This window comes from Chaetodon trifascialis, chromosome 10 (assembly GCF_039877785.1).
Source record: "Chaetodon trifascialis isolate fChaTrf1 chromosome 10, fChaTrf1.hap1, whole genome shotgun sequence".
In the NCBI taxonomy this organism is placed as follows: Eukaryota; Metazoa; Chordata; class Actinopteri; order Chaetodontiformes; family Chaetodontidae; genus Chaetodon; species Chaetodon trifascialis.
This window is the reverse complement of record NC_092065.1, coordinates 23,947,337-23,973,129: the sequence shown is the minus strand read 5'-3', so window position 1 is coordinate 23,973,129 and position 25,793 is coordinate 23,947,337. Positions and strand designations below refer to the sequence as shown.

At 42.8% G+C, this 25,793-nt stretch overlaps 2 protein-coding genes across 2 annotated transcripts in view; one reads left to right on the top strand and one right to left on the bottom strand.

Moving 5' to 3' along the window:
- Nucleotides 1-25,793, bottom strand: part of LOC139337292 (protein C19orf12 homolog) — a 344,772-nt gene that overhangs the window by 74,755 nt on the left and 244,224 nt on the right. The window lies entirely within an intron of this gene.
- On the top strand, nucleotides 2,380-24,044 carry parvaa (parvin, alpha a). The gene is made up of 13 exons (XM_070971817.1): nucleotides 2,380-2,687; nucleotides 7,534-7,623; nucleotides 9,164-9,234; nucleotides 9,353-9,455; nucleotides 9,662-9,802; nucleotides 13,081-13,196; nucleotides 13,429-13,487; nucleotides 15,584-15,603; nucleotides 15,700-15,761; nucleotides 17,466-17,534; nucleotides 19,069-19,170; nucleotides 21,806-21,878; nucleotides 23,048-24,044. The coding sequence occupies exons 1-13, from the start codon at nucleotides 2,552-2,554 to the stop codon at nucleotides 23,122-23,124; spliced, it is 1,119 nt and encodes a 372-aa protein (XP_070827918.1). The 5' UTR covers nucleotides 2,380-2,551; the 3' UTR covers nucleotides 23,125-24,044.

Sequence of the window (25,793 nt, the reverse complement as noted above, 5' to 3'; positions counted from 1 at the left end):
TAGTCTGTAGTTACTTAAAGACAGGCGGTCCAAATAAGGTTTTTATGGCATGCTTAAAACTGCCTGAGAAGAACCAGAGGTCAAACATAGGGGACATCCTTCAAACATTCCTTCAGCAGATTAGTGGGGATGATATCTAAGATGCAGGAAGATGAGTTCATATGAGAGACATACTCTCTTATACTGAAACTGCGATGGGTTAAAACTGGGTAAAAGTGGCAGAAATGGCATGGGGAATCAATTACCTTAAAGACAACTTTAGGATTGTGGTTATATCTAGACATCAGTTCAGAAAAGTGATCCGACCTTGCTTGAAAACACAGAAATGGGGAAAATTCATGGTGAGAGGGTTAATGACAGATGAGGCCAGAGAGGGGAGCCAGCCAGGAGAGCAGTACTCTGAGGTGCCACTAGGTGGAGATGGAGTGTGGGATGTTAACAGTCGATCATGTGGCGTGTACAGCATGCTGCACGTTAGTCGCTAGTATGCGGCAACCAAGCCACTTGGGTTGGATGCCAATCAGACCTGAAGAGGGAGAAACAATCCCAAAACAGATTAAAATTGTCAATATTGTGAGCTCTCCAGGCATCTGAAGCTAAGTGTGGAGGCTGAGGATTAGAGCTGTCAAAACTGGTTAAACATGACATCGGATTATTCCTTCTAAAAAATACAATGGAAGATTTCAGTGGCCCAGACAAACAGGAGAAAATCCAGTCATTTATTATCTGATTACAGACCCTATTCTCCCATGCTTTTATGTCCAAGTGACAAACCGATACAACAGTTTTCTAAGTTTGCCAGTGTTTAGCGAGAGCACTCAGGCCTGCAGCCATGAAACGGGCTGCAATGTAATCCCTCCAGGCATTTGATCAAATCCAATAAAAGTGTTTGCTTTTGATGACAGGCTCAGATTGTTGAGTGTCTGACAATCTTATAAAAAAGATACCTTTTTGATAAAGACTAAAATCCTTTTTATTTAACCAGAAACAGCTCTTTCCAAAGCCACCAGACTCCAGGAATTTTATCATTGCAATATATTCAGTGCAGCCACTGCAGTGGTGCTTTTCTTTCCCCACAAAAAATGTACACTTTCCCAGTTCAATGCATAGATTTTTTTACAATTCAAATACATTTTGGAATTTAGAATATTAGTTGACAGTCCTACGGCACGCCGCTTGTTGGGTCTGGAACATGACCTATTTAACTTGGAGGGGCATCTTGGCCTCCAGAACTACAGCTTGGGCAAAGCGCCGAGGTAGAGTCGGGAGAGGGGGTGACTGTCCTGGGGAGACACAGCTGTAGTGCCTCACCTTCCCTCTTCTTCTCCTTGCAGCATTTCTGCATGGTGGCTACCGCTGGGCTGAACAAGCCTTTCGGGTCCACAGGGACGTCAAGGAGTTAAGTCTTCTTCAGAGAGAGGCTGGAGAGGTTTAGCCACCTTGCTTTCTCTTCAGCGATCATCAGGGCCATGGACAGCGTGAGTGAAGCAGATATCTTGTCCACCAAATCAGCCAGATAGGCCAGCAGCAGCGACGATGCCTTCAGTGCCTTCACCAACGTGGCCGCTGCCTTATAGACTTTGTCGTTCGGCAGTGACTGAAAACAACTGGCCTTGGAGGGCATGACGGGGCCCGCTGAAGACAGAGGTGACATAGCAGCAGATGCTTGACTCGAGGTATGTGGGGAAAACTATTCTCTTCCATGTCAACCCAGTCTGAAGCCAACCTTCCCTGGACGGGTAGCCGTCCCTTGTCCGTGGTGAGGGAAGGTTCAGGCTCCATTCTCGATTTGGCTTAATTAACATTGAGATGAAGTCTCCTCTGGAGGCTACATGCAACAGCCATTGTCTGGTGACGGCCATTTAACATTTGTAAGTTCTATATAATTTTGTGTAATATTAAATGTGTAACTGTAAACTGTATAAACACATTTGGAGATTGTCTTGTGTGGATAACTATTATTGCACTAATGATTAAAGTCCAATAAAAACTTCCATAGCCATCTTCCAATTAACAGAATCTTCGTTTCTTTGTTTTATATATACATTTATTTTTAATTGGGGTATTTCTGTTGCATGTCAACAAGCTCACAATATTTAGGTAAACTTTGAGAAGCTAGTAAACTCTGAAGAGCAACAACAGAGCGAAAAAAAAGTGCTTAATTTCTCAATGGCGTTGCAGCTGTTGAGCTGCCCACAAACGACGGCCCCTGGTGGTGTACTTTGCGTCAGTATCTCTTCTTGGGGCCCCTTCGTACCGGGGCCCCTTCGTACCCGGTCCCCTCGGCCGGCAGCGATGCCTCCTGGTCCTGGCCTCTGCAAAGCTGCCTCTTCCCGCGGTCAGCAGCCTGCTGTCCGTGCCCTCCTCCACAGAGGAGGAGCCTCTCACAGCCAGCTTAGGGAGAAAATGTCTGGAATTCCGCTTCCGCTTTAGGGAGTGGACGCTGATTTTTTTTTTTTTTTTTTTTTTTATTTACTTGACTTCCCATCCAACTTTTTCCACCTCAGCTCGTACGGTTTTGCGGTATCTGTCCCGGATTAAATTATCGACCATGGCGTCCTCGCCTCAGAAATCTCCGTCTTCTCCGAAATCCCCGACGCCCAAATCTCCGTCCTCCAGAAAGAAAGATGACTCCTTCCTGGGAAAACTTGGTGGGACTTTGGCAAGAAGGAAAAAGGCTAAAGAAGGTAATACAGCCGACTTAGCTAAAGAAATGAGCCAGAAACGACTGCAACCGTCGTCGGCGTGTCGTACTGTGTTGTTTTCGAGAGTGAAGATGAAATTATGGAGTTATTACGAATTTTATTGGACTTTAATATTTTCATCATCACAGACAGCAGTCGCGGGTCCTCAAACTCAACACGACCGCGCAGCTAAATTCCAGGCAGCTAACAGGCTCAGCACTGCTCTGTGCTGCTTTATGCCTTTGACCGAGCTTTGAACACACGGTTATCACGAAGAAACGCCAGAAAGTGCAGCGTGTGGCTGCTTGTGCGTGTTTTCATGGCCGCGGGCTGTGTCTGTATCCATGTAAGGTATTGAAGCCGCTACTATTAACAAGTGAGGAATGAGGCATGAGAGAGCACAGGGCCGTCACACACTGAGGCAGGGCCCCTCTCTGAGCCCCCCCCCCCAAACAGAGGCTGTCCAGGGCCCGATCAGAGGTCAGAGGTCAGGGTCAGATACAGGACAGCAGCTCTGGAGCTCACAGGGATTCACACTTCACCTCACCTTCCTTCACAATAGGTCTAAACCTTGCTATGTTGGACTGTAACTACCAAAAAGCTCTTATTAAAAAGCCCAGCTCAGTTTATAGCCACGCAGCGTTGCTTTGAAAGGCTTCAGAGAGCTTGACATTCATTGTTAAAGGCCAGGTTTTATCATCGAATGAGAAATGTCTCCTCCGATTGGATGATTAGTTTGTGTTGTTCAGGATACTGTTGCACAGCTGAGCCCCACTTTATGTTGCCTTTGTCTCCGGGACGTGCATGCAATCACATTATGCTCAGGCTGGCTCGTGCTCACGACGCACACGTATACACTGAGTGCAGTGTGTTCCATGATTTGATGGAAAACGTGGGCTGGTCGCTCTTGTGTTCATTATTGATTAAATTTAAGTCCTTGTAACGTTTATGGCAGTCTGTACATGTGCCACGGAGAGAGGGACCTCCGGCTTGAACGGGAGTAAGGACAGGATGAAAAGAGAGAGAGCTATAGGACGGGATTGAGATGGTGTGAAAAGAGAAGGTCAGGGGGTTTGAGAGCATTAGCAACAAGGGATGGACACCGACTGCGCGGTGTGGATATAGTGCAAACAGAAAATACAGCACATGAAACAGGACAGGTAATATATAAACCCATGCCTCTGTGTGGATAGAGCAAATATAGAATTGATATCGGCGTCAGGTGTTAGAGATGTGCGAGCTCAGCCTGTGGATGATGAGCCGCAGAGGAGAGATCGGGTCCTGCTAGCCAGGAGAGGATGCTTGAGGCTGGGGGACGGAGACAGACAGACATGGGCTGTGGAGCGCTCTGCCCTCCAGGTAGGACTCAACATTGGCATGGATTCTTTCCTTACATGTAGGCATCACACAAGACACGTCCCTGAACGGCACATCCAGGGACGTGGCTTTTTATTGTCATCCTTATTTAACCAAGTGGATAAAAGCGTATTCTCATTTTATGGCACTGGCCCAGATGGGGAGGAGTGATGCGCAGTGAGGGCATTGAGGACGCCTCTGCTTACATGACAACAAATCAAATCTGCACGGAACATATACAAAGTGATAATACAGACTGACATACCAGTGTGGAGGCATAGCTGGTGATTAAGATGACTGGAGTAGTAAGATGATCATCTCTTCTTCATGTTGCCTATTAATCTACCCACTATACTTCCTCCAGATACATGGATCCTAGTCTCCAACATACTTGCTCATCCTTAAATAGTGATACAGTAAAATCAGATTGTGCTAATTGCTGTTGTGGCTTTTTACAGCAGCTTTATCCCCATATGAGTCTGGAAATTGCCAGCCACTGACAGTAGCTATAAAAGTTTTATGCAGGTATTCTACTGAAACAGCCATCATTGTTCAACATTGAACTTCTTCGTTCTTCTGGCGTCAGTCCATGAAACAATATCTAGCTGTGCTGAGGTATGTCTTAACCTGAAAGAATCAGAATCAGAAAAGCTTTATTGCCAGGTATGATTTTACACATACGAGGAATTTGCTTTGGTGAGGTTGGTGCATGACACACAATAGTAGAAAATATAACAATAAGTAAAAATTATAACAATGTAAATATATATACACAAGTCTGTTTTTTTTTTTTGTTTGTTTCGTTTTACAGTCTGTTTTTTCAAAAGGACTCTGAAGGTTTAACGTTTTCTCACAAAATATGTTTATGTCGTCACATGACCAGAAGATGTGGGTATGATTGCCATTTATGTGCACATGCAACTGGCAAAACTGCTGTTTAAGTATCTTCTAACCGAATTCCATCAGTTTCATGGAATTTGTAGATGTCTGCTGTGTTACACGCACAGAATGCCGTTATTATGTTTCTACATTTACCTGCCCATTTTACCTTGTGGGTAAAGAACTGCAGTGTAGTCTTTATGGATCTGTAAATCCTGTTTTGGGATGTTTCCTGAATCTGTCAGATTGTTTTTTTATTTCTGTCACGTCATTATCCCTGTCTTATAAATATCTAAATAGATAGTTGCTTTCAGGACCAAATTCCTTCCTCAGTTCATTTGAACTCTCAGATTCTTCTGAATCTTATATCAGAAGTTCCTGCTTTGAATTTTGGGTCAAGGCCAAGAATGCTCTTTTGGAAGTTCTACCTTATATTGTTTTCCAATTAAGTACCATATTTTCAATGTTTCTTTAATTATATGTTCTTATTAGAAATAAATCTCTTTCATTGGTTGTGCAATCCAGTGACTCATCATTTACTTTCATGTGTTTCTGTCTTGTTTGGTAACAAATATCAACTGGCCTGCATAGAAATAGTCTCTCAAATTTTCAGAAAAACTTTCTGCTTGCAAATAGAGCAAAACGTCCTCATACCTAAACATGAATAGTTTGATTGCCAATGACTCCCGGAGTGACATATGACCGTTGGGTACCAGCAATTGGCATACCGGACCTTCGTTGTCACATGGTTTATGAAACGGTTATGGTTTGAGAACCACTGGTTCGTGGTTTGGTTGGCTTCAGAACCAGGGGTGGGTAGTTACAGTCACGAGTAATGCAAGCAAGTACTTTTGTTTAGGAACGGTAATTTCTCAGTTGAATTAAGTATGAGAATAGTTGGAGATGAATTTATTTTTTTTTTTTTTGCTTCATATTTTTTTTGGTGCTAGTAATCTACTTTTAACTTTGCTACATGTGCCATTTATGCCTTCATTACACCTACTCTGTTATCTACTTTGCCTTTTGCTACATTAACCAACATGAGCGTGTGTGTCGATGCAGGCACATAACTTTTGTCTTTAAGGTTTGGTTGTTGTACTAATGTAACTCCATGCCGCTGGTGGCTGTGTTAAGGAGCCTGCATCGCCCTATCACAAGCCAGCAGAAGTGCTTTCACTTTCCTTTGATGGTGTATAAAAGGCCTGTTTAGTGGACGTAACAGTTTAAAAATCAAAGGTAATCATGGGATTGACTGATATATGAACAGAATCACAGCTTTCTTTTGATGGAAATTAGCCTATTGATATTTGATCTTTTGTTGATACTTGATACTTAGATTTCTGCCACACACACAGACACACAAGAGTGCCCAACAATGCATTAGGATTTGTGCAGTTTTATGTGTCATGCAGGTAAAGAAGTGAACGGAGGTGTCAGCCTGACTGGAGCAGTGGTGGTTATGCTGGGTGAACGGGCGGTTACTCACAGATCGAACAGAGTGAGCCATCAGACGCTCTGTAGGAGTATTCTCACACCCCTGTGCGATGTGATATGTGTGTTCATGCAGGCGTACTGTATATCAACACCATCCACAAGTGCATGGTGTTGATTAAGAGGATGCTGTTCCAGTGAAGGCAGAGAAATGCACAGGATGTTCACCCCATGCTTTCAGCAGACACACACACACACACACACACACACACACACACACACACACACACACACACACACACACACACACACACAGACTTACAGAGATCAGCAGTGATCAAGCCTCCTCAGGTATCTGACACACAGAGAAGAATGGCGTGCTGGGCTCCTGTAAAGCCCGCTGAGAAGCAGGAAGCAACACTAGTCTGTTTGTCTGATGTGAAATGGCTCTTGACAGAGGGTCTGTTCGGTCTAATGGTTGTTTGTGGAATCAAGGGAACATTTAGGAAGCTGTCCAAACTTCTGCTCAACACTGCAAGTGGTTATTAGCAAGGGAGGTTTTTGCCTTTGTCTCAGCTGATCTGCTCTGTGCAGCAGTTGATTGGCATTTTAAGTGGCTCCAAAGGAAGGCAGCGTTACTGTGGCTGCAGGCTTAGCTTGTGCTTGGTGAATGAACTTCCTCAACTTTGGTTGTGTTTTTGCTTTTTTTTTTTTTTCTGGTTATTTAAATTGTCAGACAATCATTTAGGCCTTTCATCAAGCAGAATCACCAAACATTCCCGGGTTTCAGCTTTGCTGTTTTATATCATGGTGCGCTGAATATGGAGGTCGAGTGAAACCTGCAGTTTGAGGGCATCATTTTGGGCTCTGGGAGATCTTGATGGGCTTTTATAAACTATTACTGTAACTACTCATTCAGTGTGTTTATGGCTGAGTGCCACAGACAATGTACAGGCATTTTCTCAAAAATATTGAGAGAAGGGCTAATACATAATGTTGGTCCCATCATGGAAATTTTTGACAATAATAACAATCTAGAATAATGCTACTCCTATCCTTTTAAAAGTCATCTATGATAAAACAGAGAGGATTTTGCACCTGACAGGAAAACAAAAGACTGTCTTCATGGTGTGTGAGTCGATCTACATGAATCTCATATAACGCTGGTCTCTCTTTCTCCTAGTGTCTGAGCTTCAGGAGGAGGGGATAAATGCCATCAACCTTCCCCTCAGCCCTTCCCACTATGAGCTGGACCCTGAGGACACCATGCTAGGTAAACTGATGCGCTCACAGCGCACATTGCACGCATTCAGACACATTTCCTAAAGGTGTTTGCTTAAAGGCCACGTGGACATATATATATATATATATATATATACATATGCATGCACACACATTACGGTGTTGGGGCACAGCATTGTGTATTCAACAATGATTGTGGACAGGTGCCGCAGGCATGTTGAGACCTTAATGTGCTCAAACAGGAGAGGAGATGGGAGGCTCTTCCAGCTCTGGCTTCTGGCGGTTTGGTGTCTGTTCTACCTCCATAAGAGCTCGGCTAATCTGACAGCCACCTTTTAGCCAGCAGTCAACAAACTGACACGCTGCCAAAGCTTTCAGTGGGGAACATACGCTTCTGATGTCCTGCACCACACGTGCCAAGACACGGACTGGTGTGAGGCTGTATTAAAGCATTAAAACTGGGAAGGGTTAACGAACAGAAACAAGTCCAATACAGGCTAAACGTCGTGTACAATTTGTCACAACGATAATGTGCCTGTTGTTGGAACCCTGCTTGCTATAATTCTTAGCTCTCATAAAAGGACGAAATGCAAATGAAACAGTAAAATAAGACTTCGGGCAGCTCAGCAGAGTCCTCTGTGAGCGCTCTGCTCCTTCATAAGACAGAGCGGTGAAACTAACTGCGTGGTTACGCCGGTCAATAGCTCAGCGACCCGCCCACATTCACCATAGAAACACCAATGACGATCCAGAAGGAAGTAAGCCCAGAGATTGTGTGAAAAGCGCTCCCTCCACTCTAGAAACCCCCTCCTCTTTATGTAAACTCCTATGACCACAGAGTCATAGGAGGAGACATTATCAGCATTTTTTCGGGCTGGAATATAACTTTTGACCACAAAACAGCAAAGGTAAGACATACTTTATGATTTAGCCAAGTTTTTTTCTGCTGCTCTTTGGCTGCTAGCTCTCCGTCGCACAGTGAGGAGGCAGACATCTTCGTGATCATCAGACTCTCTGTTTTCATATGATACCGGGCTTTTGTGGTGTGCGTGAAGTGGTGAAATCAGCAGATGCAGTACCTTTGACATGTGCTATTTTCGTGTTTTCGTTACATGCACGTATAATTTCTTGGGGTATGAATTATGTTTGGGTGGCAATGTTTGGTAGAGGCTTTTAGCTGAGTTTCTCCCCGTCATTCTGGTATGCTACAAGTTAGCATTGGTGCTTCCTAGCGTGAGCATTGACCATCTGACCTGCGCGCATGTCATGCTGCCCTGCAAAGTGATTTTTATTTAGTCACGGTAATACCGTATACCCCGGGAAAATGTGGGGAAAGTTTGACGGTATCAAAATTTGGATACCGCCCAACTCTACTGAGCACTGAGTAGTCTCATTCTTCCACCCTAACTTGGTTACTTGGAAACAGAAAGGCTTTCTGGAAACGTATAGTTTATCAAAGATGCTGTTAAATACTTTTTCTTTGTATGGGTTGTGTTGCTGGTCTTCCTCACTTGAGAATAAAATGTTCCTTCTCAGCTCTAACATTTATCCTGTTTCTGCTCATCCATTAGAGGAAAATGAAGTGCGCACCATGGTGGACCCCAACTCCAAGAACGACCGCAAACTGCAGGAGCTCATGAAGGTAAGGTCGAAATGACTGAATCTGCTGTTGATGTTGGATATGCAGTCATTTACAGCACAGGGTTGTATAGTGCTGCGTCTCAGTTATGAGCAATTAGTCATTTATTCTGCCCATGTAGGTGCTGATCGACTGGATAAACGACGTTCTGGTGGGAGAGAGGATCATTGTGAAGGATCTGGCTGAAGATCTGTATGATGGACAGGTCCTGCAGAAACTGTTTGGTAAGTAATTGAACCATACATGTGGAGTAAATGCCACAGTTTGTGCTCTTACTGTATCATTACCGCTTTACAAAGAGGCAAAGATGCCTTTGCCTGAACTGTGCTGACATTAAATCCATGTTGAATTAAAGGTTTTAGTGCTTCTTCAACGATTGTATGCGTGTTAGTATGAAGCTCTGTGTCTCTGCCCGTGTCTTGTGCTTCAGAAAAGCTGGAAGGTGAGAAACTGAACGTGGCCGAGGTGACCCAGTCGGAGATCGCCCAGAAACAGAAGCTGCAGACTGTTTTGGAGCGCATCAATGACTCACTCAAACTGTCCACCAGGAACATTCGCTGGAATGTCGACTGTAAGGATACTTTCTAATATTTTTGTTTTGTTTATTTGGTTCACTGCATACGACTGCTGTTTCCTGCTGCAGCGAACCAGTCTCTCCACAGAGCACACGGTTTTGGTCTTGTCCTGTTGCAGTGTGGTGTCACCAGTCACTGTGAACTGTCTATTTGCTGACAAGTTGAACGGCTTTGAGAGTACAGTGAGGTGCTTTGGTTTGTGCAGTTGTAGAAGTGAAGTCAATGAAACAATACACTGCTACACAACTGATTTCTCCATCGGTTCAATTTGGTGAAACTGAAATGTGGATCTCTTTCAACCTGAAAACAATGAACGAACTGGATAGTGATAATGTCGTATGATAGAACTATTAAAAACGGCCAGAGCAACCAGTGTTTTTCTGACCTTGAAATCGGCTTTGCCGGTCTGTCTGCTATTTTAGTGAAAACCCTCTATTAGACGTACTGAGAACAGACATCTCAGAAACACGTCTGATTCTGGTGCAGCTGTGACTTTGCTGCCAATGGGGAAATTTTGTGAAGAGCAAATGTGCTGCAATAACGAAATCAAAATTACATTTACAGTTTTCCAACTAGTGGATGTGTTTAAATCTGCATCAAATGAACATTTAGTGTGGTTAAAGCAGAAACTCTGGTAAATCAGTCTGCATTTAACTGGAAGTGAATATGAGTGGTTCTTACATAATCTGTAGTCCACAGCTGCTTTATACTGCGTGACGAGTTTGTCCTACAGTTCACTGGCTGCCAACTTTGTCTACCTTCACGAAATCCCATGCAAACTACGCCAGGCTGCTACAGAGCATGCACATGCGAGAGACTGCAGATTAAAGACGACATTATGGTGTCGTGAAGATGCGTTTTGCCGTTTGTTCCTGTTGCTGTCATCATAAGTCACTGTGATTGGCTCAGCTGTTTCAGAGTGGTGAAACCAGTGATATGACTGGCTGAGAGTATTAATCACTTCACCCTCTGATCGGCCCTGCTGTGCTTTGCACATACATGCTCAGGACCGCCTGCTTTGCACTCGTTGCACCATGGAAAATCGGGCCTTTATTTGCAGATATTTGTTTAAAAAGAATATTAAATGGGTTGTCAAATATCATCTATTGCAAGTCCTTGAACATGCAAACACTCACTGTTTTACTGCGCTCTCATCAGCCCTGTCTGCAGATACTTGGACTTGTCAAACCCAGATCTAACTAATGACTAGTGTATTACATTTAGATGTTCTGGTACCAAGGCACTGCTGTCGTGCGTGCTGTATCAATATCATCTCTCAGCATGACTTTCATTGTCCCCCTCATGCATGGAGAGTTCTAGATACAGTACATCCCAGGCTGCTTCAGGCTGCCACTTTAAGGATTCATGTCTCAAAGCACTTGTCTTACCATTGGATTAATTCGCTCCTTACTGAGCCGTAAGATGTCAATTGAGAACAACAGCAAATGTAGACATGCGCGTCAATAGAGCTCTCCAGGTCTCCTTTGATGACTTTTTTATCTGACTCAGGGACTAATGATGATTACTTTCAGGTTCCCAGGACTCTCTCTTCTTCTTACACTATGTCATTAGTTGAAATATATATATATATAAAATACGAGAGAGTTAGGTTAGGGTGGAGAAAAATGGGTGTGGGGCATGTGGTTAAGAGCAGATTACTGTATGAGTGAGGCAGAAAAAATACATGACATGGTCGAGACAAATAGAAAAGCTTTAAGATAAGGAACAGAGTGGATTTTTTTGAAAGTAGTGCACGAGAGAGGCCATGTCAAATGAATTTATTTCAAAGCAAATAATACGACATTCTTAAATGCTCCTCTGGTAAAAGTTTGGCCTTGAAAGCTATTCGCACGAGATATCTTCATAAATGCTTAAGAGCACAGTGAATGAGATGGAATGTAATTTATTTCGCAGTCCTTTTATTTGAGAAGCTCTCTTTCAATCAATTCACTTTTGTTTGCCCCAACTTTCATTCCCCATACTGAAGCCCTAGAATAACTTACTTGGCTCCTCTTATGCAGTGAGGATCTAATAAGCTTCATGAAGGCTTTTAGCTTGCTCTCTGTGATTTAGCATTGCTATGGGGTGCAGTCAGAGTCTTGTCTTGTGCAGATGGTTAGTGGCTTTAAATCAGCATACAGAGAGGAGGCACAACGACTCATCAACTGGTGCGACATCAGTAACCTTCAACTCAATGTCAACAAAACAAAAACTGTGGACTTTAGGAGGAAACAGACACCACACATCCCACTCACCATCAATGGCAGTGCAGTGGAGTCAGTAAGTTCCTGGGAGTGCACATCACAGATGACCTGACATGGACCACCAACACCACATCTGTAGTCAAGAAGGCACAGCAACGCCTCCACGTCCTTCGCCGGATGAGGAGAGCTGACCGTCCCCCCTCTGCCCTCACCACTTTTTACAGGGGTGCCATTGAGAGCATCCTAACCAGCAGTCTGGTGTGGCAGCTGCTCTGCTGCAGACAAGAAGGCCCTACAGAGAGTGGTGAGGACAGCGGAGAAGATCACCAGATCACCCCAACCGGCAATCCAGGAATTATACCCATCCCGCTGTTACAAGGGAGCAACCAATATAATCACAGACCTCACCCACCCAGCACACGAACTGTTCACCCTCGTCCCATCTGGAAAGTGCTACCGCAGCATGCAGAGCAAAACTACCAGACTCAAAAACAGCTTTTTCCCTCAGGCCATCAGACTCCTCAACTCACTCAAGAAAATCCCATGATCATTACACAAAGACCAACTGACTGTCAAGATAACTTCAAACTCAGTGTTTGCACTGTGCTCTTTATATGCTCAATATCATACATGTTTACTGTTGCATCCCCATGCTGCTTCTGCACTTGCACTTTCTATATTGCATCTTTTATTATTGCACCTCAATAACATACCTCAAAATTTGACTACACTCTGGCACACTCTGTCTGTATACGTTGTGTCCAGTGCTGTTGTCTGTTTGCACTATTATGTTATATGTTGTGTCACATATTACTTGCACATTGGAGTACGGAGAAATGCAATTTCATTCCTCTGTGTAACCACCTGTTGCATTGTTTGGTTGACGATAAAGTTGACTTTGACTAAATGTGAGTGAAAAGGCCAATAATATTGATTGCACTCATGCTGATTCTGTGTCTCTATGTTCTTTTATGTCACATACGCTGTTTGTCAGCTGCTTGCATCAGTTATATTATTTCTCCTGTAACTAATATTTTTCTGTTGTTTTATTCTTCTCTCTCTCACCTTAGCGGTTCATGCTAAGAGTATAGTTGCCATTCTGCACCTTCTGGTGGCGCTGTCGCAGCACTTCAGAGCGCCAATCAGATTGCCAGACCACGTTTCCATTCAAGTAGTGGTCGTCCAGGTGGGTGTAACACTGTGCTTGAAGCCTTTCTAGTTTGAATCTTCAGCGTATGTCTGCTTACTTGCGTAACAAGTCGTCGTCTTTGTTGAGAGTGTTGGTTTCATAACGCCGCTTCTCCGCTGCTGTGAATTCTTCTTTGGCTTTTCCCGCTTCAGTTTTCACCAGTCAGTTCATTTTTCTCAGTCGCATTCAGGAGAATCTTAACATACTGTCCCCCTTTTATGTCTTTCAGAAAAGAGAGGGCATCCTGCAGTCCAGACAAATTCAAGAGGAAATCACTGGCAATACAGAGTATGTGCTTTCAGACTCATCTTCACACCTCAGAGAGCATGTGTAGCGTTTAGATGCAGTGTAGTCAGACATCGGTGCTCAAGCAAAATCCAACACTGCTGCTAATGGTTCTGTTACACTGACAAAAACACTTTCCACAAAAGTGGATTTGATGCTAGTTTAAAGAACATTTGAGTGTTTTTCTGACCTGCTGTGCCACTGCCTCAGTGTAGATTGACTTAACTGTGAGGCAGAGACACTTCTATAAGCTACAGGAAGTGACACATTGAATACACAGGTACCAACGCCTTTCTTCAGGAATGTATTTTGTACATAGAGCTGAAGACTACAAGTCTGAAGATGAAAAAAAAATCTTGTGATGTGAAGTTAGAAAGCAGCGAGCTTATCAGATCTGTAGCCCCCTCCTCGTGTCTGCCTGAAGCTAGTGGCTTTGTGGGTAATATAAGCACCAGATTTTGACTCAGAAGAGGAATACTTAAAATGAAAAGGATGAGTTTGGTTCTGCTTTACCACAAATATTTGTGTATGACTTGAATCTAATTGTCAGATACAGAGCTGTACCTGGTTTCAGGGTCCATCTCTTTAGAGTTCAGCCCACTGAAAGTTAGCTGGCTCAACTTGCATGCTTTCCCCCCTCCGTGGGACCTCTGCAGAGGTTTACCCCCACATCATTGTTAGGGATGCACTGATCCGATATTGAAGAAAATTCTAGATCTGGTATCGGTGACAGTGGACCCGATACATAGGGGCCGATCTATTCAGTCTAACGCTATGCTATAGGCAGTGTGAGTGGCGTCATGCGCAAGCAACACGCAGTGCTGAAGCGCACATGATGTGGACTGCATTGTTTCCAAAATAGAGCGAGCGAAAGGATCGGATATCTGGAACTTTTTCAAACTGTCTCAGCCTACAAGAGTGTGTGAAGAATTAGCCACGAGTTTGGCAAATGCAGTGGTGTCTAACGCAGGTTTGGCTGCAGTCGCTGGAGTACGAATGTCCCCGAAACAAACAAAGAGCAGGACTGAGCTGCTCTCACTGCTCTTCGCTGTGATATAAATGTATCTTAGCTGCTGATATCTGCTGATACTGAGCTTCAGGTGATTATTGTTGCTCCATTATATATAGTGATAAGTTGCATTTTGCTAATAAAGACACTTAATATATTTTAGCAAATTCCTTCAAATTCTTCACCTCACATGTGATACGAGTCATGTGTGTAAACTGCAGCCTGACTGGTTGACGGGAGCATACGAGGCAGTAATTCTAGTCTCTCCCTGTGAGGCTGTCCTGCAGCCTGATGGCAGCAACAAGGGAGATAACAGCAGGCCAACACACACAGGCACACACATTTTGTCATGGTAGATAGATACACTGCTCGTAGCACGCGCACACACACACACACACACACACACACACACAGGCTCACTGACACTCACATGGTCACAGTGGAAATACGGTTAATACCACACCACCAGGACCGTTGCCCAGACCTGCCTCCCTTTGCCATCACGGATTACACTGTGTGTGTGAGTGTGTGTGCGCCTGCCATTTCTTGCTGGCCTGCCTGCTGCGATATCTCAGGGACACTCAAACTGCAGCACTCCCTACCCTCCAAAACCACCTGACCCTTTCCAACAGCAACATCCTCCAAAGTGATAACAATAATCGTAATAATGGACAAGAGAGGCGCCCCATTCCCATAGAAAGGCCGCACGTACAGAAAGGCACGTCTTCATTCATTGTATCAATACCCAACAGTGTTATTGTGCCGCTCAGATGATTGCATTGTGCTATAGTATGCGGTCATTGTGAACATCCCAGTGATGATACCCAGGTTATTTTAATACCCAAGGTGCACCTGTGTTTATTGTTAATCAAATTCTGATACCCTTGCTGCGTTATTGTATTGTCGGTTCTGTGACATAATCCCTCCGTTCTCTGCATTCCTCTGTGATTGCACTGGAAGCACTTGTCTCTCATATTATCTTTTTTTCTATGAATATTCAATTGCGGAATCGTTAATGAGCAGAAAGTGCCTCTGATTCGTTTTGGTTAACATATTATGTCTCCTTTCTCCTCTCTTACATCTCTCTCAGGGCTTTCTCTGGCAGACATGGTACGTTCTCATGAAAAGAGTGTCGTGAAGCATATTTTCTTCAGGAATGTCCCTTTTATTGACTGATAATTCTTTTTTTTTTTTTTTTCCACACAGAGCGAGACGCGTTCGACACCCTGTTTGACCACGCGCCAGATAAACTGAATGTTGTCAAAAAGGTATGTGCAGTGGATATCTCGAGTTTATCAGCACCATCGCAGAGGTCTGATGAAAAAATGGCAAATAACGTCTGAATACATGCAAATCTTTGTGTATTTAAATGCCAAACGGTGTTTTTTACTCCACTCCATGGGCCAGCTTTAACTCTGCTCAGCTAACTTTGACCATTTCTAATGAGGCAGATCTTTGACCAGAAAAGACTGCTGTGTTGTGGGTGTAGTTCACCATTGTTTTGAATGCAAAGAATCTGATAAGATTTGTTTCCTAATGTGGGTTCCTGTGATTTTTGGAAGCAGTCTTCAGAAATCTCTGCTCTTTTGTCTCTACTCCAGAACGAGTCTGGGACTTCATGGAGTCATCGTCAGGGAAAGTCAGCTCTCATTTCTCTGTGTTTTAGCATGACAAGAATATCTTTTGGCTTTGTTAGCAGCCAAAAAGTCATTGAGTTAATCAAAATGCAATTACAAGAAAATAACATTAACACTTGAGATTTCGTTATTGACCCTTTTGCACTCGACAGCAGGAAGCAGCTCAGTGCTCCAAAATTTAAGCTACAAGCAGGTTTCAGGCTCCGCAAAGGGGAGCAAAGTCACTTCAGCCAGTTTAAGTCTGTTTAAACAGGTCGTGAGACCAACCACACACTTGTTTCATCACCACAAAGCCCGCAGCAGATCTAAGATCCACCTTTTGGCCCCCATCATCAGATTTGAACAGAGCTTGGTGTGAATGTGTGGGAGGTAGTGCGGGATGCCTCTCGTGATTTTAATCAGATTTACTGAAAGGCATCTCCAGTTATGAGCAAATATGTGAGAAGCCACTTGCACCGATCAGTGTGGCACTTCAGATTTTGGTTAATACCTTTGGGTCAGGCTCCAAATGCTTTGTGAGGCGTATTCCCAATCATGGTCTGAAAATGCACCCCGATACATGATGACTGGATTTGTTAATGAGTTATGTTCATAATCTTGCTGTACACATATTTTGGTTTGGATACAAATCCAACAAGTTCTATTCATATGACTGTTTTTCAAAAAAAAAACAAAACAAAACAAAATGGCAAGAGACCCATCATGGTGGACTCTTATGGTCAAAGAGTCTTTTTTTGTAGAGCACATTGAGCTGGACCTGAGTGTCTCATGGTTTAAGGGGTGGAGCCTTTCCAAGATTGCATCTTTGGGCCTTAATTACAGCGCCACCATCTGGCAAACATGTTTCTTGGGAAGCGCTTGCACATCATTATCATTATTTGGCCAAGTTTCACATTTCTAGCTAATTCCAGCTCACAGCAAATAATGGCGGTTAATCATAATAATAATAATCACAATAACAAACAAACACAGCCCGTTTGGAGCTTGAACCCTAAAATATCTCAGCTTAAGGTCCTCTTATTTGCTCTTTAGCGGCACTGTGAATTCCATCTAATGGTCTCTGTCAGGGGATGCACTTTGCTTAGTTGTCATGGAGTTGCCTCACCAACTGACCAAACTCCTATTTTCCAAATAATGTGAAATAGCAGGATAGCTGCAGTGGTGAGGACGTCTAATATGGCTCTCAGAGACCAAGATACTTTGTTCACATGTTTTGTTTTTGAATAAATTTTGTGCATGTAGGTTTGTGTCTGCAGATCTTTTAGTGTACTTTCCCTGTTTAGTTTGAGATGCTGGCAGCTTTCGTGACAGACTTTTCCCTTTGTGTTTCCACAGACACTGATCACATTTGTGAACAAACACCTGAACAAGCTCAACCTAGAGGTGTCTGAACTGGACACACAGGTACCTCAAACCCCTACACACTCACAATTTTTCAGATGTTCAAAGGTGCTACACAATATACAGAGTACAGCGTGTGTGTGTGTGTGTGTGTGTGTGTGTGTGTGTGTGTGTGTGTGTGTGTGTGTGTGTGTGTGTGTGTGTGTGTGTGTGTGTGTGTGTGTGTGTGTGTGTGTGTGTGTGTGTCCAGTCTAGTCCAGCACAAGCTGGCTGGTTTTGTTGACATTGAGCTTCAGGTGATTGTGAAGTCTTAATACTAGTGCTGTCAAAAATATCGCATTATTAACGCGTTAACGCAAATCAATTTTAACGGCGTCTTTTTTTATCGCAAGATTAACGCTCTTTGTGACCTAGTGAACTTGTAGTTTTTTATAAGCTGTGGCCACTGCTAGTATCAAAAGAAAAACTAAAGGATCCAATTGTAAACCGGAAACAAAACAATAGGCACGCCGCACGCACGTGTTTGGTCTTGTCTGCTCGCTAGCTGTGAAAAAGTAGGCTAGCGGTTTGTGTGGATGTCAAGCGCGAAACGTCAGAATGGATGCAAACAAGATTCTGAATGGAAAGTTTAGTTTCAAAAAGTTGCCAGATGGGTCGACTGACAAGACCGAAGTTATCTGTGTGTATTGTCGGTGTGAACTGAATTATCACTGCAGCACATCCAGTCTGAAATACCACTTGATGGCCAAACACACGGCGAATGCGAATTCTCCGCTGCCTCCTTTTCAAAACCAGGCTTTCGACAGAGGCGTATGGATGCTGTTATATTCAAAGGAAACTTAAGAAAGGAAAGTTTAAGCCATTAACTGCACTATAGGCTGAGTCCTAGTTTACAATGATGTGCACTTTGTAATTTTATCTTGGATCACCCTGTTTTGGTCCCTTAGAAAGGGTTGTTGAAGGTGTTTGTTTTTGTAACCAAGTATTTATTTTTTTGTCATCTGTTTATTAACAGTGTTAAATTGTGTGAGATTTGATTCATTCAAATGTGAATGACTGCTCAAAGTGAGAATGTTAGTGTGAAATAAAACACTACACATTGTTGTTTTCAATAAAAAAACAGGTACATTTAGAATAGATAAAAATGTGATTAATTTGCGATTAATCGCGAGTAAACTACGACATTCGTGAGATTAATCGCAAGTAAATATTTTAATCGATTGACAGCACTACTTAATACATATATTCGGGATAAAGGTGGATGGAAACTGCAAATTGATTGGTTGGCTGAGGCATACAACTACATTTACCTCTAGTAACATCTTACCTTGCAGATACGAGATTTTCTGAGGTTGTCAGACCTACACTGATGAGACTCGGCCACCAGATGTGGTGAATGTGTCTTTTGTAATTAGCACTGAGCACAATTTTCTTGCTTTTTTGTTCACTTGTAGTCCTGAATATTCTTATTAAAGGGTGGCTGTTAATGAACAGGCCATTAGTATATTTTAATCTGTCATTGAGATTTTAGTTCCTGGAAACTTCCACCTATCTGAGACAGTGTCGCGTGTTTCTTACCTGACTGCTCCCGTCTCAGTTTGCAGATGGTGTCTATCTGGTGTTGCTGATGGGGCTGTTGGAGGGATACTTTGTGCCACTCTACAACTTTTTCCTCACGCCAGAGAATTTTGACCAAAAGGTAAAGCTTGATTTCTTTTTCTGTTTCCATCAGTGAGCTGAGTGATGACAGAAACACTCTGACGCTGACACGTTGGTATCTTGTGCCCTCGTGGAGGACAGTAGCTCTAGTTTTTTTATCTATATCTGTTTTGTTTGAGGTTGAAAAGAAGTCTCAGATGTCCACAGAAACTTCTCACTGGTTCACTCGACAGCAGGAATTCAGCAAAATGCACAAAAGACATTTTTTCTACTGTATTGTGGATGGGCAGTTGTAAGCTCCACCATGAGAAACCCATCTTTGGTTCTGACCTATAGTTTAAGAAACACTCTTAAATCAATACTCCATATCTGAGGAGCCTCGTGCACTCCGAGCCAAGACTCTCCTCTCAATAGCTTGATAAATGCCATCCGTTTTCCCCAGAGCTCATTCAGTGCGGAGCCATCTCTCCTCTCCATTTGCCTCTGTAGTACTACGGTATTCTGAGCAGGCAATCTGCGGAGACACCACAGTAGCCTTTTGTTTGGGTCTTGGCCAGTGGCCCCTGCCAAGCTGCGAAGCAGAATGGGCATCAGTGCTACAATGTACACAACTACACACACACACACATACACACTCCTGGCCCGGAAGAACAGGCACCAGCCCCACAGCATCTGTAATCTCCTTTTGCACAGGGAAACACTGGAGTGGCTTAGGGGCTCAGCTCTATTACTGTGTGTGTGGATGTGTTTTTGTGTGTGTGCGTGCGTGCGTGCGTGCGTGTGTGTAGAGGCCTATCGATGATACATCAAGGGTGGGCTGTGAAAAGTAGCACGAAGCAAGAAAGCACTCCTGGTTCTGCTCAGTAGATCTCTACTTAAGGCTTATTCTCTTCCTTTCTTTTTGACTGTATTAGATGGCTAAGGTCATGCTTTTCACACAATAAGCCCTTGTTGGGCAAAGCTTTTAGTACATCACAGCAGGTGAGCACGCACACACACACACACACACACACACACACACACACTCACACACACACAGATACAGTGGGCAGAGAATAGAAAACATCTTTCAAGTCCATCTGTACTCTCTGATTGGTTGTCCTCCTCTCTGGTGGTTTATTTTCGTACCGCTCACGTTGGCTTAGACGTCTTACTGGTTTCCTCAGCAGGACTGCATGTCTCCTTGTCTGACTGCAGTAGGACTGCAAATCCAAATTACTCTGTCTGTAAATGGTCTGCCTGAAAAGAATTCGGGCTACATGTTTTCAATGAATGTCAACCATCAGTCATGTTCACCGTTATTGTCAGTTTCTAGGAAAAACCTTCTAATCACTGTCTCCAGCATGTTTGGTATTCTAGCTGAAAATAATGAAGTAGTTGCTCCAGGGCTGCTGCTACATAGGTTGAAAGTTTTGTCGCAAAGGCCACAGAATTATAGCAGGAGTTTAAAGCGCATTGAATAACAGATATGTCACACTGTACAGCAGTGTTTCCCAACCACTGTGCCGCGGCACATAAGTGTGCCGTGAGGAATCATCAGGTGTGCCTCTGTTACTACGCGGTAGTAAAAAAGTAAGCCGACAAGCAAAAATAAGTAAAAAACAAACGTCTTTGGAGAGCTTCTTTGGAAGGGGAAAAGGCCAAATGATGAGACAGAAGAAGAAGAGCCTACAACTGCCAAGAGAAAGAAAGCTGCATTTAAGAGACAATATCAGCAGTCCTACTTAAAATACGGGTTTATCGCTTTATCGCCAGGTGATCTTCACACACCAAGCCTCGCAAGTGAGGCAGTGAAGCCTTCTCGTTGAAGAGAAACAAGCGCAGGGCTCCCACTGATTACAGCTGCATTCAGGGTAATACTGAGTTGTATTTTTGATCATTTGTTTTTATTTGTTTCTGTGCCGGTCCGGCAAATTATTGCTTTACGTGAAACCGGTCCGTGGCGCAAAAAAAGGTTGAGGGCCGCTGGCTCAGAGCACCAATCAGGAGAAATCTTCCTGTGTGTCTTTCTTCAGTTCCTGCAAGAATATCAGCTTTGTGTTCAACTAAACAGGCCCAGGTTTGACACTGAGTAAACTGAGACTAGATTTTCATTATATTCCAATAAATATACTTTTTTGACATTTTTGTTTGGTGGTGTGCCTTGCGAATTTTCTAAAGTAAAATTTGTGCTGTGGCTCAAAAAAGTTGGGAAACACTGCTGTCCAGCCCCCTGTGCTCTGCTCTGTTCATTCTTTTTCTCCATGCAGTCACATCGTAAATGTTTTACTCGTACACGTGTAATGACATGAAAAACGTATTACTTTCTTGGAGTTGGGCGGTTTTGGAGTGACACGGCTGACATGTATCTATTGATAAATGAGGGAGCAGAGTGTTTGTGCAGCTGCTGAAGGCTTATGGTCTTACAGGACAGAGCCACGTTGTGTTTGCCGAAACAGGAAGCTGTGGTATCACGATTGAATCGATCCAGAGTGTATTGTGGGATTTAGCAACCAGTGTCTCTGTCCCCTTATCAGCCAGGAGCTGTGTGGAGGTGCATGATATGTATTAGCCAACCTCTGCCTGCTTGTGTAAAGTTTAGGTTGTGTGTGTGTGTGGGTTTTGCACGCACACACAGTAGTGAACACGCTTCCTGTCGTGCTATCTTGTGTCCTAAGCCTTGTCTCTCTCCGCAGGTCCACAATGTGTCCTTCTCCTTTGAACTGATGCAAGATGGAGGTCTGGAGAGACCAAAGCCCCGACCAGAGGGTAGGATCTAACAATTCTGTTTAAATGTTGCTTAAATATGTATTGAAAAAAAGCTGTTCAGTTCAGCATACATAACAATAAAATTAGATGAGTTAAATAAGCTTAAATTATTGATATGAATGAAGTTTAACTGGATGAATGTGACTCTCATAATTGACATGACGTGACTCGTTAGAGAAAAGACGTATCACTCTGTTGCGATGCTTCTTCCTCAGAAACAGTCTTACAAACACAACAGTCAGGTTTCACTTTGGCCTGATGTAACCTGCCGCCCATGATATTTTGTTATTCTAACTGGTGAAAGAAGACAATATAATGAACAGAACAAGGCGCGAACATATATTTAATCATTTCCTCACACTGAAGTTTGCATTTGAAAATAGGGTTTTGTCAAAGTTAGCAGCTGTTGGAATCAATATTTTTATTTTAAATGAAATAACTGTGTAATGTGAAAGGTGTAACACATCCACAGAGGATCACAGCTATATGTAGCACTTAGCATCTTTCAGCTGCAGTGGGTAGCTGATTTCAGTCAAGCTCTGATAAACCTAATATACACATCTGCGCAGCACCAAAAGGAAGATGGACAATGTTAGCGAGGAGCTGGAGGAGACTAAAACAGAGCTGAAAGGAGAGGGAATTTTGGACTTAAAATCATCAGGTGACCAGAAACTTCAAGCTTTATAAGATGATGATATGTCATTCATGTGTTTACAGGCGCTTACACTGCCCCCAAGTGGCCAAAAAATCAATTCCTGCGGCTTTAAGAAATAGATGTGGGAAATGTGGAATAATGGAAACCAATGCGACTCCACACATTTGATAAAAATGAATATTACAGGAAATAAATTCTCAGAATGTCGGTCCAACATGGTTCACTGTTGGTTCAGCTAAAAGGTTCTGAAATATTTGCATCGTGTTGTGCCTCAAATGGATTTCCAGTAATCATATTTCAGCAACCAAAGCATCTCGCAGCCGTCTGCTCAACCTTGTTAGCTGGAGCAAAGATTTGCCCGGTGGATACATTAAGCTGTAGAGAGGCAGGGACATGGCATCCATCGCACAGTCTGCAGCAGGTCTCGTCTAGTGGACTTTATTCTACAGACAAGATCTAAACCCTCTCTGGATGTATGTCTCTATATAACTCTTTCATCCTCTCTGCTTTGCAGATATAGTGAACTGCGACCTGAAATCGACTCTGCGCGTCCTCTATAACCTCTTCACCAGGTACAGAAACGTAGACTGAGCACCACTTGTAGGACGAGGGAACACCTCACACCGTGGACCACATGTTAAAGCTTAACAATATGTTTTTTCCTTCTATTTGTAATAGAGATCTGTTTTTATCTGAATGCACGCATCACATTTGGTCCTTGTTGGACAATGTACTGCACACAAATCAGTATATATTGTCCTTTTCAGTTCTGCAGAGACATTTGGCTCGTGTGCCACTAAATGTTTGGTTTTTTAATTGTAAATTGGGCATTGCTATATGATGAGCTAAATAAGATAGAGGTAATTCTGTTAAGACTTTTGTCACCCTGCATTGATAACATGAAGGGGAGATTTTAGATGAACAACACTTGTACCTTTTAATCTAGAAAAAAAAGTTTAAATCTATTTATTGTACATTTTGATACACTTGTTCTTACTTTTCCAGCTTTTTCATTTCCTTTTCCTTTTTTTTTTTAAACATGTGAACGCTGTCAGCTTTCAATACTTAGTGGGATGCATGTGCTCCCCAGTTGTCTTAATGCTACAGATTTCCTTTGCATGTGTGGAGGAACATTTGAAATATTTTGACCAAAGCTCTGTTGTATTCACACTGTAAAATGCGTAAAGGCTTTACTCTGCAGCCACTTGCTCTCTAGTGTTTGTCACATGTGTCTTATTTTAAATTGGAGGTGCATCAACAGTCACAATGCCTTTTATAGTTTAATACATGATATACATCATATTTTTAATACACATTAGATTTCACTTCTGTGCAAGACAAATGAAATATTGACTGAATATATCAAATGTATGTTATGTTCTACTTTCAAGGCAATTTCACTTCTTTGAACAAGTGCCGTAAGTGTCTGCGGTTCAAGCTGCAAACATGTTTCCTATAATGCATCTGTGTATATTTTAATGCATTACATTCAATAAATCATTCAGTACCTGAATGCAGCTGCGGTTTTTTTTTTTTGGCCCTCAAAGGAAGCAAAGAGGAATGCTTTTCCACAAAACAAATATTGGGGTCAGATTTGTTCCAATTTTGCCTGCACAGAAAGACAAGTGAACCTCCACTACAATTTTCTTTTAGCTAAATAGAGATAGCTGTGTAAATGCTTTCTGAATTGGAGTTGACCCCAGCACAGACTGAAATAGATTGCACAGATGCCGAATGGATGAAAAGGCTCATTTTTCCTCACACATTCCACAATAGCTTTTGAAAAGGTAAGGATGGGAAATGGGTGTATATGCTCATTGTGTGTGTGCTGATGTATTATTAATTATACAGTGGTACTGCAGGATTCTCTGCTGAAACCCACACACATTGCAGAGACACTTCATATGTTTTTGGTTTCAATTTGCTTTGAAATTAAATTCGCTGCCAGTTTGTGTTTGTATTTTGTAAAGCCCGTGTGTGCGGTCACTAACACATGAGGTGTGAATCTGTAAATTGTAAAGACTAGCATATTTCAAGGTGAGAATATTGTATAGGCTTTTAATTCAGCTGACGGTTTGTGAGTGCCTCCGATTTAATCCTGAGCAGCAGCGTTCTTTCATTGAGAATTAGGTTTCACCTTCCAGAAGTACTCAAAACCTCTACATTTTGGTATGTGAAGACCGAAAAAGTCTACAGTTGCGAATGTAGTATACGTGTGTCAACTAAATGCCTGAAGTGCAGTGCAACATTTGGTACGAGTAACAGGATCCGGTCATGATTGCCTTCTCAGATGCTCTCATGTCAGTTGCAACAGATCCTGAGGGATGTGAAACCATGTTATGATCATTTCCTCTCCACTCGCTCTGTCGCCCAGGGAACAATTCAGCAGCTCTAGTTATTACCTTGTTACATTACTGTTATTGCATTATTGTTACACTGTCACTCTGTGCGTGGGTCACTTGGGGACACACAGCCGCATTCCTCTGATTGACGATACCGCAGTAATGGAGAAAGGGCGAGCTGACGGGAATGCAGGTTTAGAAAGTTTCATCTGTTACAAGAGTTAACGAGCAAATGTGATTACAGTCTGGCATTATGTAATAGGTTGTTTGCAGATGACGTCACGCCACCCTTTTGTTGTGGTGCGAACTGCAGATGGAGGGCCAGAAGTGACTTTCTGTACAGGAAACACTATAACACAAACTCAAAATGCTGATGTTTTACGTTGTTCAAATCGATTTAACCGAGCTTTTACGGAGTACCAAAAGTTGTTAAGAGTGAAAAATGCAAGAAACTTACAGAAAAATGCCGGAAAAAATGGAGGAGGAGCCGAGTCGGATAGTGGTGGAAACGGTGGAACATTAAGTATTGTTTTAATTAATTAAGTAATAATAAGTAATGAGCAACCTATTATTGCACCTTGAAGAGACTACAGTTTTGGTAAATACAGATTTTTGTCATATCTGTACACGAAATATGTAGCTGGAGACATCTGCTTAGCTTAGCTTAGCTTAGCTTAGCATATAGACTGAAAACAGGGGAAAATGGCTAGCTTGGCTCTGTCAAAAGGTAACAAAATCTACCTCCCAACACCTCTAAAGCTCTTTATTAACACTATATCTCACTTGTTTAATCTGAACAAAAAATAGTGTCTATTGACAAGAAAGTGAATAAGGGTATATTCTAAAATGCCAAACTTAGTATTGAAAGGTGCACCAATCTATATTTTTATATGAAAAATGGGTCAAGTGAAAGTGGTC